This window comes from Vanacampus margaritifer, chromosome 1 (genome assembly GCF_051991255.1).
Source record: "Vanacampus margaritifer isolate UIUO_Vmar chromosome 1, RoL_Vmar_1.0, whole genome shotgun sequence".
Lineage (NCBI taxonomy): Eukaryota > Metazoa > Chordata > Actinopteri > Syngnathiformes > Syngnathidae > Vanacampus > Vanacampus margaritifer.
In genome coordinates, this window is record NC_135432.1 from 62,167,817 (window position 1) to 62,186,757 (window position 18,941).

Consider the following 18,941-nt stretch of genomic DNA (forward strand, 5'->3'; position numbering starts at 1 on the left):
CTTTGAGGTCAGGTTTTTGAATAAAGGTATGGAAAATGAAAAATGTTTTGAATCAAAAAAAATAATAATCGACATTCACCAATTGCTAAAATAATCTGTTAAATAAAAGTAGTTAGCACTAAATATTTTTTTTTACTTTTTTTTTTTTTCTTAATGCTGACCTGTAAAAATATTTGGCCAAAAAACTACTATATAGCTCTTCATTAATGTAAATACTATTATACTTAATTTATGATAAGAAAACATGATATACACAACACTGTATTAGGCCCGAACTTGTATAACTTTACTAACATTTGGACCACTTTGTGTATTTGACTATGTAGACAATAAATCTTATTAAACTGAAATGAACTGTGCCAAAATTTAAAGATGGTTGCCCCAAAAAAAAACTCCATAATCTGTTGAAAATATGTTCTAATTAATTAATAAATTTTAATAAAAAAATCTTAACTTGCTGTGTTGAAAATGTCAGCACTAAACATGTTTTATGTTGATTATATTTTGACATCATTTCAAAGCAGTTAGTTTTTTTTTGTTTACACAACTCCCTTTTGTTTACATAAAAAAAATGTATGTGCGCCCTTCTTACTTGTCCTAATAACAGCAAAAGATGAGCTTAGTTACATCATGAGCCCAAAATATGTCCCACCGTTGACCTAACATTAGGAGGGTCTTCAGTGTTGCTTCCCAAGTCTGAGTCAAGATCTAAAGAAGACGCTGGTCTTGGTCCGTCTGTCCTCAGCACGGCCAGCGCCGCCATCCCTACATGGCGTAGACGGACTTCCCGGTCCCTGTCATGCCATTCAAGGAGTGCAGTTGTCAATGGCGCGGTGGGCTACCATACATGGAGAAAGCACAGCCCCCCTTCTCGGGCTATAAAACAGCCTGACCTGACACTCTGACACCCCCCGGTTGAAAGTCTCCCGAGGTCTCGAGGTGCCCAGGGCTGATTTGGTGAGTACGGGAAAACACGCAAGTGTGGATTTATGCCAAGAAGGTGGACTCAGACGGGACTTGGTTTTTCATCCTCTACCGTTGACTAACCTCGTCAACATTTATCCGGAATCATCATCATTTTGCTGCATTTGAGGATTTGCTACTAATATCTTGGAGAGAAAACCAAATGGGAACCCTTCACGCGGAAACTCTTAAAACCGAATCCGAATCATCCGTTTTCTATATCGCTTCTCCGTGTGTTTCAGAGGTGACATCATGTGCGACGACGACGAGACGACCGCCCTCGTGTGCGACAACGGCTCCGGTCTGGTGAAGGCCGGCTTCGCAGGGGATGACGCGCCCCGTGCCGTCTTCCCGTCCATTGTCGGCCGCCCTCGTCACCAGGTAAAGAATACAATCGTTTTGTCGTGAGGGACGTGAGTAATTGAGGGAAGGCAAACCCAAATGGAGGACATGACTAGACTGGTCGCCATGATTGGACAGGACGTAACCAGACTGGTCGCCATAACTGGACAGTACGTGACCAACCTGGTCGCTATGACTGGACAGGACAGGACTAGACTGGTCGCCATGACTGGACAGGACTAGACTGGTCGCCATGACTGGACAGGATGAGACTAGACTGGTCGTCATGATTGGACAGGACGTGGCCAACCTGGTCGCCTTGACTAGACAGGATGTGACCAGACTGGTCACCATGACCGGACAGGACATGACAAGACTGGTTGCCTTGACTGGACAGGACGTGGCCAACCTGGTCGCCATGACTGGACAAGACGAGACTAGACTAGTCGCCATGACTGGACAGGACGTGACTAGACTGGTCGCCATGACTGGACAGGACGTGACCAGACTGGTCGCCATGACTGGACAGGACGTGACTAGACTGGTCGCCATGACTGGACAGGACGTGACCAGACTGGTCGCCATGACTGGACAGGACGTGACCAGACTGGTCGCCATGACTGGACAGGACGTGACCAGACTGGTCGCCATGACTGGACAGGACGTGACAAGACTGGTCGCCATGACTGGACAGGACGTGACTAGACTGGTCGCCATGACTGGACAGGACGTGACCAGACTGGTCGCCATGACTGGACAGGACATGACAAGACTGGTCGCCATGACTGGACAGGACGCGACTAGACTGGTCACCATGACTGGACAGGACGCGACTAGACTGGTCGCCATGACTGGACAGGGCGTGACTAGACTGGTCGCCATGACTGGACAGGACGTGACCAGACCGGTCGCCATGACTGGACAGGACATGACAAGACTGGTCGCCATGACTGGACAGGACGTGACTAGACTGGTCGCCATAACTGGAACAAGCGTGACGTGACAGGACTTGATCTGCCTTGACTTGACACGCTGTGGAGTGTCTCTGACTTGGCTGTGGCTGTGACGAAGACGACTCGGCTGTGACCCCACAGAACCGAAACCTGACCCGTTTCTACGATTGCAGCCACATTTGGATTTGAAGGGACAATTTTGAACGTTGCACCCGCCATCCCATAACCGAGTGGTGCCTCCTCGGTGTTCCCACAGGGTGTGATGGTGGGCATGGGCCAGAAGGACTCCTACGTGGGCGACGAGGCCCAAAGCAAGAGGGGCATCCTGACCCTGAAGTACCCAATCGAGCACGGCATCATCACCAACTGGGACGACATGGAGAAGATCTGGCACCACACCTTCTACAACGAGCTGAGGGTGGCCCCCGAGGAGCACCCCACCCTGCTGACCGAGGCGCCCCTCAACCCGAAGGCCAACCGCGAGAAGATGACCCAGATCATGTTCGAGACCTTCAACGTGCCCGCCATGTACGTGGCCATCCAGGCCGTGCTGTCCCTGTACGCCTCCGGTCGCACCACCGGCATCGTGCTGGACTCCGGCGACGGCGTGACACACAACGTGCCCATCTACGAGGGTTACGCGCTCCCCCACGCCATCATGCGTCTGGACTTGGCCGGACGCGACCTCACCGATTACCTGATGAAGATCCTGACCGAGCGCGGCTACTCCTTTGTCACGACAGGTACGCCTCGACCCGATCCCGGAAATGTTTCTTTTGTTCCGCTTGGCTTGGCTAACGCTAACATCTCGCCTCCGCAGCCGAGCGTGAGATCGTGCGTGACATCAAGGAGAAGCTGTGCTACGTGGCGCTGGACTTTGAGAACGAGATGGCCACCGCCGCCTCCTCTTCGTCCCTGGAGAAAAGCTACGAGCTGCCCGACGGTCAGGTCATCACCATCGGCAACGAGCGCTTCCGCTGCCCGGAGACCCTTTTCCAGCCCTCCTTCATCGGTACGTAGGAAGTCATTTCCAAGGAAGGTGTTGAGAGACCCGTGTTCAGGGATTCCCAAGTTTTAAACAGATGACCTGATGGAAGGCACTCCAAGGTCAAATCTGACGTCTAATCAATTGAGATTCCACAAAGATGGTGCATACCAGTTATAATCGTTTTTTTCAAACAATTACAAGTTTACTTTTTTAATGACTGAAAAATAGGTTGTGTTGTATTGCATTTTCTATGAATAATCTAAATTACATTCCACAAAGATGGCCGCCATGCTACACTAAAAATTATATATTAGACCACAGAAAGTCAACATTTTGCTGTCAAATGTCAAATGTATCAAAAGGGTTCGTGTTTAGGGCTGGGACTTCCTTTCATAATTAACACAGGATGTCCCGATGCTGCATACTCCACAAAGATGGCCGAAATGTTAAAGAGTCAACATTTTGCTGTAAAAACGTCCACCGTCTTTGTGGGCACACTATGCTGTAAAATGAAAGAGATTTTGAAAAAGGCTGGCATTGCAATTTATACCATCAACATTTTTTAATTAGTGCCATAAATAACCAGTTACATTTTCAATCTTCTTGGGAAAAACATGATGAGATAGCCAGCATATTTCCTAAATATGATGCTCATCATGGGTGAAGGGGACTGGATAGGAAACATCTGCGAGTAGTTTGAGGCCCACTCAAAAAAAGATGGCAGAAAAAACAATTAGACTTGACTAAATAAAGCTCCTCCTTTTACTTCATCATAGTTCCTTAGCTCCAAAATAGGCCAAAGCACTAGTTTTATATTAGACATGTTTTTGTCCAAAGCACAAAAACAGTGAATAATGGATCATGCTCGGGTCCTTCTAAAATTTTTTTTTAAAAATCTCAGAATATGCAAGGGTTCACTATTGAGCGTTACATTCCAATAGACCCCCAGTCGCAGCCCCCCCCCCCCCCTTAATTAAAGCAGCCGCATATTGTCCCCACATTTGCTGCCGTCAGCTGTTAAGGGAAGCCGTCTGCCGTCAGCGCCTGTTACGGCAGCTGACGGTTAACCCCGCCCCCCCCAACCTCACGCGCGTGTGGTCTCGCACAGGCATGGAGTCCGCCGGCATCCACGAGACCACCTACAACAGCATCATGAAGTGCGACATCGACATCAGGAAGGACCTGTATGCCAACAACGTGCTGTCGGGCGGCACCACCATGTACCCCGGCATTGCTGACCGCATGCAGAAGGAGATCACCGCTCTCGCACCCAGCACCATGAAGATCAAGGTAGACACGTGATGTCCTCAAGCCAAAACTACCGACACACTGGATCTGAAAACCACTATAGTATACATTTAAAGTTTTTTCAACTTGACTAAAAATTAGGGGTGTCAGGCGATTAAAATTTTTAATCATTATTAATCACATGACTTCAATAGTTAACTAATGATTAATCACAAATTATATATCGGTTCTAAATGTGCAATAAAATGTATGAGAAGTTTTCATACTCTGGTTAACATAAAAGTCGAAAAAATGGTAAATAGAAATATGGCTGGATCTTATAGTCATTGATACAGTAATTTCATAACAAATCATAAAATTGAATTAAAATTAAAAAGATGTTCTGTATTGTAAAAAAAAAAAAAAAAGTGTGTGATATTGATTTGTCATTTTTCTGCCACTAGATGGCATAATTTCATTTGTAAGACAGCCCAGTGCATTTTTCTTTTCATATTAACATACAAACCCAAAAACGTTTACTTTTTTTTAATACTTTGTCCTGCACTCCCAAACTGTAATTATACGTTTTTTTTTTTAATGTTTTTTTTATGGTACAGCATACTATGGCTATAAGCAATGGTAGTCATTACAAAAAATAGCCAGCAGATGACAACAGAGTATAAGAGATCAACCATGACCATGTTGCAACAAGCTCTTTTTGTTTTCAACAGGTTTGTGAATAATGATGAAAATTAGCTATATTTTAATGCTAATTGCTGCAAAACGGAAAAAAGATAGAAATATATATTTGTTCCTGATGAAAGAAGAGACTCTAATCTTTCTTTTGGTTGGTTCCATGTTTTTATAGCAATAGAATAGAATATTCTGTGGACCTTGCAAAATCAGTCAAAATCCAGTCAAACAGCTAGGAGCGAAGGGGGTTGCTGCAGTGAAAATGGCTTAACTTAAAATGAACTCAAAACGACCACTAATTTTGACAACCCTGCTAAAACTATCCTCAAATGTTCTGTTTGCAGATCATCGCCCCCCCTGAGAGGAAGTACTCCGTGTGGATCGGAGGCTCCATCCTGGCCTCGCTGTCCACCTTCCAGCAGATGTGGATCAGCAAGCAGGAGTACGACGAAGCCGGACCCTCCATCGTCCACAGGAAGTGCTTCTGAGCCAGCCCCCCCCCCCCCCAGGAATTCCTTTGCTGCCATCCAACCATTTGTTTACAATTTATACATGTATAGCTTTATAAATAAACAAGAAGCCAAGAACCTGCGACGACGCGCGCCTCTTTGCCTTCTTTCAGGTTGAAGTCCGACAAACGAGTCTGGCTAAAGTGAGCTGCTCTTCAATTTAAACGGGATAAAAAAAAAAAATAGTGTCCTTTGTTCACGTGATTGGCGAATAAAGGTTATTAAAGATTTGAATTAGAAAAGATTAGCGCGAGCGGAGAGGATAAGCCACCGCGCCACGTTTCATTGAGGGAAAACACGGGTGGTCATGTGACCTCGGCTCGCTAATCCCTTTTGCTGCATTGATGGACAATCCTCACTCTGGCCGACTACAATAATAATAATAATCATCAAATTCAAAGGTCTAATATCATTACAGTCAAGTCAATGTTCTGTACAGTGATCATAACGTGCACTACAATTGGTGCGCTATTTATAATTCAACGTGCTATTGGTTAGCACATCTGCCTCACGCTCGACAGGTTCTGGTTTTGAATCCGAAATCCAGCTCCCCCGTGACCCAAACGAGGGCTAGCATTATAGACGCTGTCACAGTCCACTTGCATTGGGGCCAAGTGGGTGCAATGACCCGCCACACCCAGCAGAGGGTGCTGCTGTTAAATAACAGCTTGTTGACACCCGCTTACAGAACGGGAGTGGAACATCTCTTGAGATGGCAGTAGTGGGTCAAAGGTCAAAGGAACATACCGCTGGCGTTGGGTCAAAACCTCACTTTTTTTTTCACAAATATGAAGGCTTTACACAATCAGGATTTTTTCGGCCCATCACGATCAACGAGTTTGATCAAACCGATAACCGATTCAATCAGAAAATGAAGGTGGATTTATAATTTTTTTTTTAAAACTCCATTAATATTTACCAAGATTTGAACCCCGAACTGCGGAACAGTGAGGCAGAAGTGCTAACCAGTTGTCCATTGTTCTGCTACATGAAGTCATAATAATAATAAAAAAAAATAAAAATTCTCAAGTTATGAGGAAAAAAGATGTAATATCACACAAAGTTGTAAAATTTAGAGAATATTTTTAAATGATAGTCATCACGAGGAAAAAAATGGCGGATCCTGGTTTTCAGCACAAGATTCGCTGCACGTTTGATAAATGAGACAGGACTATTTGTTTTCTGTTTTACTTAATAAAATACTTCATAAAAAATATATATTCTGGAAAACGCGCGGAAATTACTCAGAAAAAAACAGGGGGAAATATTCATAAAAACAGGGGAATTTTTTCCCCCCCAAAAACAGGAGAAGAAAAAAATCTGTTTTTCCAGAATATATTTTTTTCCTGGTACTTCTGTTTTACAGAAGCATTTTTTTCTTTTCTTTCTTTCTTTTAAATATTTTTCCCGCTGTTTTTCTGATTTGCTTATATGACAGAAAGAAATATTCAGCGAAACAGAAAAAAAACAATCTGAAAAAAATAGACAAATAAAACAAAGGTTCCCCAAAAAAAAAGAGTTTTTTTGTTTTCAAATAAATACAATACGCTTCTGTAAATCGGCCCTTATCACATATTTGAATGTTCCTTCCTTTTGCATAAATTTAAATCTATGTTCATGTGAAGTGAACTACTCCAAACCAGAATCCCCATGCGCGTGCGCGCGTGAGGAGGAGGAGGAGGAGGAGGAGGAGGAGGAGCAGGGAGGAAGATGAGGTGGTGGGGGCAGTACTTAAAGGCGGATTAACGCTGGCAAAGACATTCACCGAGAGCTCCCCTCCACTCAGACACCTGATGTGAGGCTGGTGCACATCGGAGGGCTTGGAAGTCAACCCCCAACCCCCCTCCCCCGCACCCCCCTCTCCTACTTCTTGAGTACACCGCCACCACATGACGGGGGGCAACGTGGCGGCGGCGGTGTGGCGGTGGGAGCGCGCGGCACACGCAGCGGGACGCGCAGGCAGACAAAGAAACGCTCGGCGCGGCGGGATGCGCTCTGACGCCAGGCTTGGACTCGCTTTCGGGGGGAAGTGAAAGAAAAGAAGAAAAGAAAGATTTCTTTTTTTTTTTTAAATCTTTTTTTTTTGGGGGGGAAAAGACTGCTGGACCACCACCACTTGTGCCCTCTTCTGCTCCTCCGGATGCTCAGAAATGGGGGAATGGACTATACTAGAGAGGCTCCTGGAGGCTGCTGTCCAGCAGCACTCGACTATGATAGGAAGGTAAGGCGAGCGAGACGAAGGACAAGAAGGGACGCAGCAGCCTCCAGGATCGTCTTTAGCATGGTCCACAGTCCCCCAGCTTCTGTCTTGTACACCCCCCCCCCCCTCCTCCCACAGGACCCTGTCTGTGCCCCCCTCCTCGTTTGGTGTGTGTGTTGTGGTTTGCCCTATAGATGTTGAATTAGGATAGACGGTAAGCAAGGCAAAGCGCTTCAGTACCCTGGACAGCTCCCGTGCGCAAAACACACTCGACGTGCGCCTTCGCCCTCTTTGAAATGAGTTCACTTGTTTTCACTTGTTTTTTCTCCTTATTGAAAAAGGATCCTGCTGACGGTGGTGGTGATCTTCCGCATCCTGATCGTGGCCATCGTGGGGGAGACGGTGTACGATGACGAGCAGACCATGTTCGTGTGCAACACCATGCAGCCGGGCTGCAACCAGGCGTGCTACGACAAGGCGTTCCCCATCTCGCACATCCGATATTGGGTCTTCCAGATCATTATGGTGTGCACGCCCAGCCTGTGCTTCATCACCTACTCGGTGCACCAGTCGGCCAAGCAGAAGGAGCGGCGCTACTCCACCATCTACCTGACGCTGGACAAGGAGCCCGACTCGCTGCTGAAGCGCAGCGGGCTCGGCAGCGTGATCGGCGGCGGCGGCGGCGGCGGAGGGGGGGGCGACGACTCGGCCAAGAAGATCAAGAACACGGTGATCAACGGCGTGGTGCTGCAGAACAGCGAGAACTCCACCAAGGAGGCCGAGCCCGACTGCCTGGAGGTGAAGGAGATGCCCAACTCGGCGGCCGCCAGAACTACAAAGTCCAAAATGAGGCGGCAGGAGGGCATCTCGCGCTTCTACATCATCCAGGTGGTGTTCCGCAACGCGCTGGAGATCGGCTTCCTGGTGGGCCAGTACTTCCTGTACGGCTTCAACGTGCCCTCGGTGTACGAGTGCGACCGCTACCCGTGCATCAAGGACGTGGAGTGCTACGTGTCGCGGCCCACGGAGAAGACGGTCTTCCTGGTCTTCATGTTCGCCGTCAGCGGCTTCTGCGTGGTGCTCAACCTGGCCGAGCTCAACCACCTGGGCTGGCGCAAGATCAAGACGGCCGTGCGCGGCGTGCAGGCCCGGAGGAAGTCCATCTACGAGATCCGGAACAAGGACCTGCCGCGGATGAGCGTGCCCAATTTCGGACGCACGCAGTCCAGCGACTCGGCTTACGTCTAAGGAGGACATAACCAAATCACCCCCCACCCCCCACCAACCCCCCTCCCACATCAAAAACTCCGTCCCCTCTTAAGCGTTTGGAACCTGTGACTATTACGCACGCCTGAATCCGTGTCATGACTTTTCAACAGTGGGCAAGTTTGATTTCCCCTTTCTTTCCATGAATTTTGGGCTTGGATTACGCTTGCTAATTTATTGCACAGATGCATCTTCTTTTTTTTTTTGGTTGAGTTGAGAGCAACCATGTGTTGACTACTACACACACCGGACACTTCATTAGGTACACCAGTGATAATGGTATTATATTTCTCCCAAGAATGAACTGAACGATGTTGGTTGACAGCAATCAAAAACCCACAATATTTGAACTGAAACGCTTGAGATGTACCTAATGATGTGACCCCTTGAAAATGCACTAAAAGGAGGTAAACACCTGAAAGCTTGATCCAAAAATGTGCTTTTTTTTTTTTTTCATCTTCTACTTGTATTCATATCCATATAGATATATAGAAATATATAAACACATACATGTCGGTATTTTTGTTGCCTGTGTCGCACCACTTGACCTTAAAACATAACAGCCGCTCCATTGCTTTCTTATATCAACCGTTGCTGCAAACGCTAACGTCTGTGACTTTACCTTTTTTTTTGTAGGACACACCAAAGCGCCCACAGGTTTTTATTATTTATTAAGCGGTTTCTCTTTTTTCGCTTTTCTTTATGTGTAATCAAGTGCCATACTTGTATATAGACATCATATAAATGTATACATATAAATATATATATATATATATATATAGAAATATATATATATAGAATATAAAAATGAAATATTCACCATCAACGAGAAGCTTATTTCCCTTACTTGGATGCTAACTAAAAAAACATTTTTTTAAATAAATGCTTTCATTAATGTGATTTCAATGAATAAAAAAAATGCATATGAGCTTTATTTCAACTGTGGGAAATGACGAAAGTCTTTTTTTACTCCCCCTCCACCCCCTCCACACACACACAAATCAAAAAGCTCCAAGTAAGAAAAACAGCACAAATTGAGTTTTTTTTTTTTTAAACCTTAAAAAAAAAAAAAAAAACTACTCTGGTGCTACATTTTGCTTTGTTTTTCAAAGAATGGTTTAAAAATGTAACCAAAAAGTCATCAGAATAACGAATGATGCGTAAATAAAAAGTGGGATTCATGTACACCACAAGTGTGTGAGGCGCTGTGGTTTTTTGTGCGACTGTTGACTCACTTTCTGTGTGTGCGTGTGCGTGTGTGTGTGTGTGTGTGTGGCCTTGGTGCAGTGACTGTGGCCACGCCCGCTTCACTGTGGGACACACCTCTTACACGGGTGGTGCCGCATCACTGATGCATAAGTCAATATTACTGTATATACAGAGGACACAACATTAGGTACACCTGAGCACACAAAGGAGATTCAACATGAAAGATTTGCCTTTAGTATCATGAGAAGTTCATTTTGATTGACACTATGCGGAGATATTCATTTACATGTTAATTACGGCGGTGACACGTCATCATACGTACTGTATTTCTCCGACCAAGTGCACTTAAGTCAAATAAATGCCTCCCTCATGTAGTTTTTCCCATCAGGGTAGTAACTGTAATTACTTCAACTCACAGGTGCTACTTTTCACAAACATCAACTCATTCACTGCCATTGACGGCTAAAAACGTTTTTTTTAAAAAAAATGCATTTTAACTATTTCTATTAGTTAAACATTTCTTTCCACTTTTGCTAACAAGAGAATGAAAACCTAGAATTTTTTTTATTTTTTATTAGAAATACACATATAAAATGTGTGATTAATTGTGAGTTAACTATTGAAATCATGCGATTAATTACAATTAAACATTTTAATCGCCTGACGCGACTTAAAGATTATTAAAAATTCGGGGCGTCAGGCGATTAAAATTTGTGATCCTAATTAATCGCATGACTTCACTAGTTAATTCACAATTAATCACAAATTTTATATCTGTTCTAAATGTACAATAAAAAAATATAGGTTTTCATACTCTTGCTAACAAAAGTAGAAAAAAATTTAAACTAATAGAAATAGTTCAAATGAATTTTTTGAATTTTTCTGCCGTTAATTGCTGAGCTAATTTGAAGTAATTCGCTAACCAAAACAGCAGCACTTACTGAGGAGAGTAAAAAGTATTAGTCAGATTAGTCGAACGGTGGATTAATGATTTTTTGTTATGTGGTGACGCCGGCAGTAGTGACTTTTAGCGTTCCAGCTGACACATGGTCACTCCACAATGTTGGGTGCATCCATGTTTACTTTTGGCTGCATTGCCTTTTATTTAGCTTTACATGACATACTGTATATAGTAATAAACTGGTAACATTGTTTTTTTTAACTCAATTTATAGAGTGCACATAATAATAATAATAACAATAATAATAATAATAATAAACACAAATACAATTTTATTAGAACAAAAATATACTATTCTAAAATATAATATATATTTAAGTTGTCGAACTTTTACACCAAGTGCTAAATCTCTCAAAATAGCACCAACATGAACGTATTAGGCCCAAGCGTTCATCGAAAATGAAAAAAAAAAAAAGATTTTCTTCTTAAAAAGTATATGAATTGCTGTAGGACACCGTAACATTATGCATAGTTTGAACAATGACACGGCGCTTAGATGTAGGAACATAAAAACTGCTTAAAGAATGATTAAATTATAAATGTATTGCAAATGTATGAAAACATTTATTGGAAATTTAGAACAGATATAAAATTTGTGATTAATCGTTAGTTAACTAGTGAAGTCATGTGGTTAATTACAATAAAAAAATGTATTCGCCTGACGGGCCTAATTTAAAAAATATATATATTAAAAATAAGGGGAATTTAATCATAATTAATTGCATGATAATTTTATATCTGTTATAAATGTACAATAAAAAAATCTAGGTTTTCATAAAAAAATGAAATTAAATGATTTTTTTTAAAAACTAATAAAAAATAGTTCACATGAATTTTTGACGTCTATAGTCATCAATGGCAGTGAATGAGTTAAAAAAAATACATTATTCTGAAAAAACATTTACTTTTACTTGCACGTGACAAATAATGTGATGCACCACTAACATTTAATAAATATTATTCTAAAAAAAAATGGTATATTATAGTATTTTTTTGTATTACAATACATTACAGCCTTTATATGCTAATATATTGTATTTTTGTTATTATTCATTGCAGATTATGTTTTCAATATTAGCCTAAAAATAACTTACTTACACTTACATTTTACAATATGCATGTGAAATGTATGATATTGTTATTTTATTATGATGTTTTTTTCAAAGGAATAGTTCCTCCAATATTCCCATGCACAACGTCCCAACGTGGTATTTCGACTGTTCTAGTCTACGTGCAGCCCAGAAATGACCAGCAGGGCATTTCTGGTCCGCTCCCCCCCCTCCACCCTTCACCTCTCATTTGCAAGAGGAACCAGGTGGGATTGATGAGGAGGAAGTGTGCTCCCTGAAGGTCAGGAGAGAAAAAGAAGAGGAAAAACCGCGGAAGGGCTGCCCCTCCTTCTGAATAGAAGTAAAAAAAGAAAAAAAAAGAAAAGCTACTTGCAGGAGGCCATTGCAGGTGACAAGCGAAGGCCGAGTCCTCTCGCCAGCGTGACTCTGCAAAGTCGCGAGGAATCGAGCGGCAGCACAAGAAGCAGCAGCGGTAGTGCATCCGTCCGTCACCCGTATGCTCTCCTTCAACTTCAAAAACAAAAAGACAAAGAAACAAAATGACTTTGATGTTACTCTCTTGTTGTTCACAAGTGTGACAAAATGGAGGCAATCAGCCTCCTTGGTGATGACAAATCGCCGCCGCCGAGAGCTGGGATGTTTTTTTTTTGATGCCTTTTCATCCGGTCGGAGCGTTCCTTCGCTCGTCTCTCAAACGTCAGGAAAAATGGCAGAAATAATTGGGCTGTGGTGCAATGCGATCGCAGACGCTGCCATGCATTTTTTATTTTTTTTACATCATGGAGGACTCGGCAGAGATCACACGGTGTACCTGAACGTCTCGCGCAATTATGACTACCACAAGACAGCAAAAATGCTCTTACACAATCAAATGACATCCAACATGCAAGCTAATTGCATGAATGCATCATTGTATCATTTTTGAGATCAAGCACATATAAAAGTCTACACACCCCTGTTCAAATGGCAGATTTTTGTGAAGAACTTTTTCAAGTATAACCTGTACAACTCCACCGGGAGAAAAAAAAATACACAATTTTCAGAGGGGAAGGAGAAAAAAAGAATGTGGTTGCACAAGTGTACACACCCTCATAACTGGAGATGTGGTTGTGTGCAGAATTTAACAATCACATGTTAAATGGGAGTCAGCACACACCTGCCACCATTTAACACTCATTCACTGCCTGCCATTTTAGAGCATTTTGACATTTGCAAGATTCGTAAGATATTGTGTTCAGTGGTTATATATACACCAATTTCACTAAATGAAAGAATAGACTCTCCTTTCACCAGTGGGAAAAAAAAGTTTGATTCTTTTCCATTCTTTTATAATCATCAATAGACAAAAAAAAGGTAGGTTGTACAAAAATGAAGCAGTTTCTCCCAGTGGACTCAAACTGTGCTGATCTCATGTCAGAAATGGGGCATTGATGCCATCTACTGGTGGTTGTGCATTAGTAAAGTTGTTTGCAAGTTTAGTTTAAAACATAGTCGCTCCCCCACCCATCCCAGTTGATGTTTTTTTTCGCCATTAAATGATGGAAAAACTTTTCAGATTTTTTTTTTTAAACATCATAAAAACTTGGCAATTCAACACAGGTGTGCAGACATTTTGTCCACTTGTGTATTTTATGCAGATAACGCAAAATGATCGAAAAGTAAGATTTTTGCAATCCATGTCCATGAATACATTTCAAATATTCAGGGGATTTGATTAATGGTTAATATCATTACCCAGCATCAATAGTAATGGGTAAATGGTGACACGCTTATCAGTTCAGTAGCAAGAAAAGAGCAGTCGTGTGAAATTGTGCATGCTTTGAATAGAGAAATTGTCAATTATTTTATTCATTAATTTTTTTGCCATGAACTGTAAAATGTTATTTTTTGTGTTGCTTTGCCATTGTTTTGTTGTTTTTAATAATATATTTTACTCTCATTTTCTTTCTTTCTTTCTTAACACACTATTACATATAAAAAAAAAAAAGTACAACCAAGACTGAATCGTTTTTAGCGTGTCAGAGTTAGAATGGAGAGTTTGGTTGCTTAAAAACTCCCTATTCGGTACTTTTGTAGCGGTTAGCATTTTCATTCTATTTCCTATGTGGATTTTTCCTAAATCAAAACAAATCGGACCATCGTCCATCAGCTGAGTGTTCCACCATAAACACAATGCTACATGGCATTCGGAAAGTCAATGTTCCAATACAGAATAACAAACTGTATTCTTATGAGAATAAAAATAAACGTGCACAGTGACTTTCCGAAGGCGCTAATAATGCACTTGGATTGTACTGGGTTGTTCAGGTGTACCTACTAATCACCTCAGCATCAGTGAGCCACCACCACGACTTCAGTAGTGTGCGCTATTTTCGGAGCAAGGCCACCAATTGAACCAGATCGCACCTTCGAATGTGCCATTCAGCTTCGCTGATTAAAGATTAAACATGTCATATAGCGCACGTCCGCGTGTGGCACACGTGCACCCGCAGCTGGGAACGTTCTTAATCCCGAATGTTCACAGGGGAAACGTGTGAGTGGCGTGCACGGCACATACAGTATTTGAGATCCTACACGGACAAAAGAGAGGATTTGGATGCACACGTGCATGTTGTGGGGGTGTGACGGTGGGACACTGATGTGCATGTGAACATGGCTTACTGGCTCTGCAAGCCAATCTAACCAGATGTAAATCTATAGCTTCATGAATATATTTGCTGTGAAACGCAGACGGAGTGTGCAAGTCAGCGTTTCTGCTGATGGATGGCGTTGCCGTAGACGTTGACGCGTGGTCGCTCCACAACGTTGTGTTCTGGGACACTTGCCTTTCGTAGTCACAGTCTCTTTGTTGTTGTTTAGTTTTAAATGCCACTTTCACATCACTTAAATTGTAAAGCATTGGGTAAAATTGTTAACTATCAATTCAATTCATATATTTGATTTGTTTTCATGTTATAGTTGATAGATTTAAAAACACATATTTTGCGATAATTTTACTGTTTATCAATTATGGATTTAAGAATATTATTTTGGATTTTTTTTAATGAATGAATTTATTTATTAGTATTTGAACATAGTATATTATTTATATATTGAATACTGTGGATTTAAAAAAATCTATTTTTATTTAAAAAAAATTTTAATGTTTCATTTATTTCACTATTTTTCTCTGATTTCATTTCAGATTATCTTTGTATTTACAGTATCCATTTATTCATTCATTCTCCAAACTAAGTTATCTCAAATTGCTATTGTGAATTTTTTTTATTTTAATTTTAAAAATATTCATAGTTTATCAATTTAGCATGTAGTCATTTTATGTAGTGTTATTTATTAACTTCATTAAGCAATATTGGCAATTTTTTATTATTGACTTATTTTTATTTATTTTTTTACACTAAATCAGTTTAAATTTGATTTTTGATTTTTATATTTCAAATCAAGTTTGATTCGCAAATTTGTCGCATACCACAGATTTGAGTAAGGATCATGGAAGTTGACACATGATTTGCTTTTGCAAGCCACAAAAAAAATGATGCGGCGGTCCGCATCTTGGCCACGGGGCCTTGAGTTTGACAACAGTGATTTAAAGTCTGACTGGTCATAATATTAGGTACATCTTCTAATCTTTTGGTTATCTTGGAAAGAGTTGCCTTTTTTTGGGCCTGTCAGAAAAAGTGACATTTTTCTTCACCTGTGAGTGAATCCCGCCTTCCTTCCTTCCTTCCTTCTTGCTTCCCCTTCAGTTGCAAAAACAAGCATATCCTCCCTTGCGTTTTCCAACCAACTTGAAAAGAAGACGCCTGGCTGCAGGGCGAGAGTTGCTTTGATTTGGCTTTTTTTTTCCTCTTCTTTTTTCTCCTGCAAAGAGAGGGGGAAATACAACAAAATTGCATCAAGTATTATTTATTTTTATTTTTTGGGATGCACGCAGGCAGAAACAATGAATTTAGCACGACTACTGTCGTGTGGGGCGGCAATATGGCAACTGCTGCAAAATGGAAACATTTGATGTTGACAACACGCGGGGGAGGACATGCTAACACATTTTGCACACTTAACTTTGTTAAAAGAGCAAACATTCGGTTCTTCAACCAACAGCCGACATATTTAGCAATGCGAAAACAATTTCCCTTAAGCCCGTATCTCACTGAGCAGCGGTGCACTCTTGCAATGGGTTCTCGCACACAGCGAGTGTCGCTTTCTACAGCGTTGCAAAATGTTGCAAAGACACTTGCCAGACACTCTCAAATCCTCTTTATACCGTTTGCTGAAAAATGTTGAACATGTTCATAAACAGGTGCGACTCCCCTGCTACCATGTCAAAGCCATAAGGTAAGCAGAGCTGCATTGAATTTTGTTGCGTGCGCAGAATAGTTTAAACTAACAGTCAAGTCGCTTCGGATAAAAAGCGCATACTTGATTGCAGATGTAGAAATTGATGCGGTTGTGACGGCGGGTGCACCCAGTGTAGTATATGAAGTGCTGCCTCCATGAGTGAAAATGCTGTTATTGTCTTAAGGAGTGCTTGTTTTTTTATCCGTACTTGCTTACTTTTTTTTTTTTTTTTTACATGTCTTTGCTTCATTTCATTTAGCCTTTTCTGTGTAATTACTAAAAAAGCCAAATAAAAAGCACATCAAATTCCTGGAACGAACCATTGATTGTTGCGATGACTTCCAGGTTATTGTTTGATTTGAAGTGTGACTGATTCCAATCTTGAACGGTGTCTTGAAGTGCAGTACAGTACATCTTTCAATGGGTGGCTACATGATGCTAACATTTCCAAACACTGTCAAGATGGCGCCAAGGACAAAAGGGAGATTTCATAGACTGGCCCAACCAGACTGGATTTGGTGTTCCGGTTTGGCTCTTGCTTGACGTGACAGAAGGATTTGAGTGTGTGTGTGTGTGGGGGGGGTGCAAATATTACTCGCTGGCACTGACAGATTGTTCTACCTGACAGAAGATTAATTTCTCATCCATTTTTAAAAAATGTGACCACCGCCACGGGGATTAAGAACATTAGCGGATTATACACACACAGGTTTGCCAAAAGCACAGGTTCACTGTGGGATGGTCAACACCTGGACCGGGACACAATGCACCCAAACACAAAATTTAAACCACTTATATTAGATTTTTTTTTCCCAACGGTCCACCAGATCAAATTAATTTGTTGCGAAACAAGGTGACATTGAACACATTAAAAATGATACTCAGTTTTGATTGGCATTGATAGAAAGTTACTAAAGTAGCACTATAAATGGTCATAATATAATAAAGTAATACTATTAACTACATTAAACAGAATAAGCTCCCTACCTCAAATATGACAAATTGTCTCTCAGTCACGTTATTAATAAACCAAGGTCATTTGTTAACAAAAACTAACAAAATAACTCAAATTCAAATTGAAAAAAACATTTTATTTAATAAAATAAAATAAAAAGGAGAGTGCTTTAAAAATAATGGCAAAACTAACTGAAACTACATTTCAGAAAACTAACTAAAACTAAAATCCTTTGTTAGAGTCTTTGTTCATTTTCTACATGTGGTTTTGTAGTTTATTTTAAATGTATGTATTTAATTTGGTATTATATTATGGCCGTACAGAAGAAAGATGGTTGAACAGTCATTTGGGAAATGTAGTTAGTTATTTTCTACAATATTTAGTGACTTTTTTTATTATTATCTCGCACTACAAAAACTCTCCATACACATAAAAAAAACTGAAACTAAAACTAACAAAAACTAAAATAAAATGAAACATTTTCAGAAAAATAAACAATAACAAACCTGCTCTAAAAACTAATTTGACATAATAAAATAAAATAAAAATTCAAAAACAAAAACTAACTAAAATTAAAAAAATAAATAAAAACATCCACAAATATTATAACCCCAGTGTAGACACACTATCAGTTAGCATCAGGGTTATAATTTTTTTTCACTATAAATTTAGCAAATTTTAGTTAGGTTTATAAACATAAGATATACTTTCAGTTAATTAAAATATTTTGTTAACGAAAATGTGGCTGTTGTTTTTTTCTTTGAATTTGTCATTTGAAATCATAACCTTGGTAAGCATTCCAGCTGCTCGTGTGCTTGCTTCACAAAGCCGTGTACATCAGATTTTACAGTGTGGTAGATGGCCTGGTTGTCACATTTGCAAAAGGCAGACATTTCCACTTCTTGCATCGGCTCTCATTAGATTGCTTACATTGCGACGCAACGCCACGGCCGCAATAAACAAACAAAAACAATTTCCTTCCTGTAACAACACTCATTTCCCTGCAGAGGTGACAGTTCATTCCGACCCCCCCCCCTCACTGCCTAATAGCCTCGTACACGACACGGCTCCATTGTTCCTGATTAATGTTTAGGTTCTGCGCCATTATGCAGCCAATAAAAATCAAGGGCTGGCAGGCCTTAATCAGACGCTGGGAACATTTGGCGGGCCAATACGGAGCAGCGGCAAAGATGGAGGGGACACAAGTATTGATATTCATTTGCAGCCGGCGACACTAAAATACAGCCTCATACTGAGGAAGAATATGA

General features: G+C 41.2%; 2 protein-coding genes and 1 long non-coding RNA gene across 3 annotated transcripts in view; 2 read left to right on the forward strand and 1 right to left on the reverse strand.

Moving 5' to 3' along the window:
* The first annotated feature begins 916 nt into the window (after positions 1-916).
* LOC144045382 (actin, alpha cardiac muscle 1) lies at positions 917-5,753 on the forward strand. Its single transcript, XM_077559941.1, has 6 exons — positions 917-957; positions 1,206-1,344; positions 2,515-3,001; positions 3,079-3,270; positions 4,355-4,536; positions 5,511-5,753. Exons 2-6 carry the CDS (start codon positions 1,216-1,218, stop codon positions 5,652-5,654), a joined length of 1,134 nt encoding a protein of 377 aa, XP_077416067.1. The 5' UTR covers positions 917-957; positions 1,206-1,215; the 3' UTR covers positions 5,655-5,753.
* A 1,683-nt stretch (positions 5,754-7,436) lies between these two features.
* LOC144045398 (gap junction delta-2 protein) lies at positions 7,437-10,075 on the forward strand. Its single transcript, XM_077559942.1, has 2 exons — positions 7,437-7,896; positions 8,217-10,075. The coding sequence occupies exons 1-2, from the start codon at positions 7,826-7,828 to the stop codon at positions 9,121-9,123; spliced, it is 978 nt and encodes a 325-aa protein (XP_077416068.1). The 5' UTR covers positions 7,437-7,825; the 3' UTR covers positions 9,124-10,075.
* Positions 10,076-11,125: 1,050 nt separating this feature from the next.
* Positions 11,126-18,941, reverse strand: part of LOC144060940 (uncharacterized) — a 71,008-nt gene continuing 63,192 nt past the window's right edge. Inside the window, exons 3-4 of the long non-coding RNA XR_013296044.1 lie at positions 16,075-16,241; positions 11,126-12,890 (exon numbers count right to left, since the gene is read on the reverse strand). This is a non-coding gene — a long non-coding RNA (uncharacterized LOC144060940). The remainder of the gene's footprint in view (positions 12,891-16,074; positions 16,242-18,941) is intronic.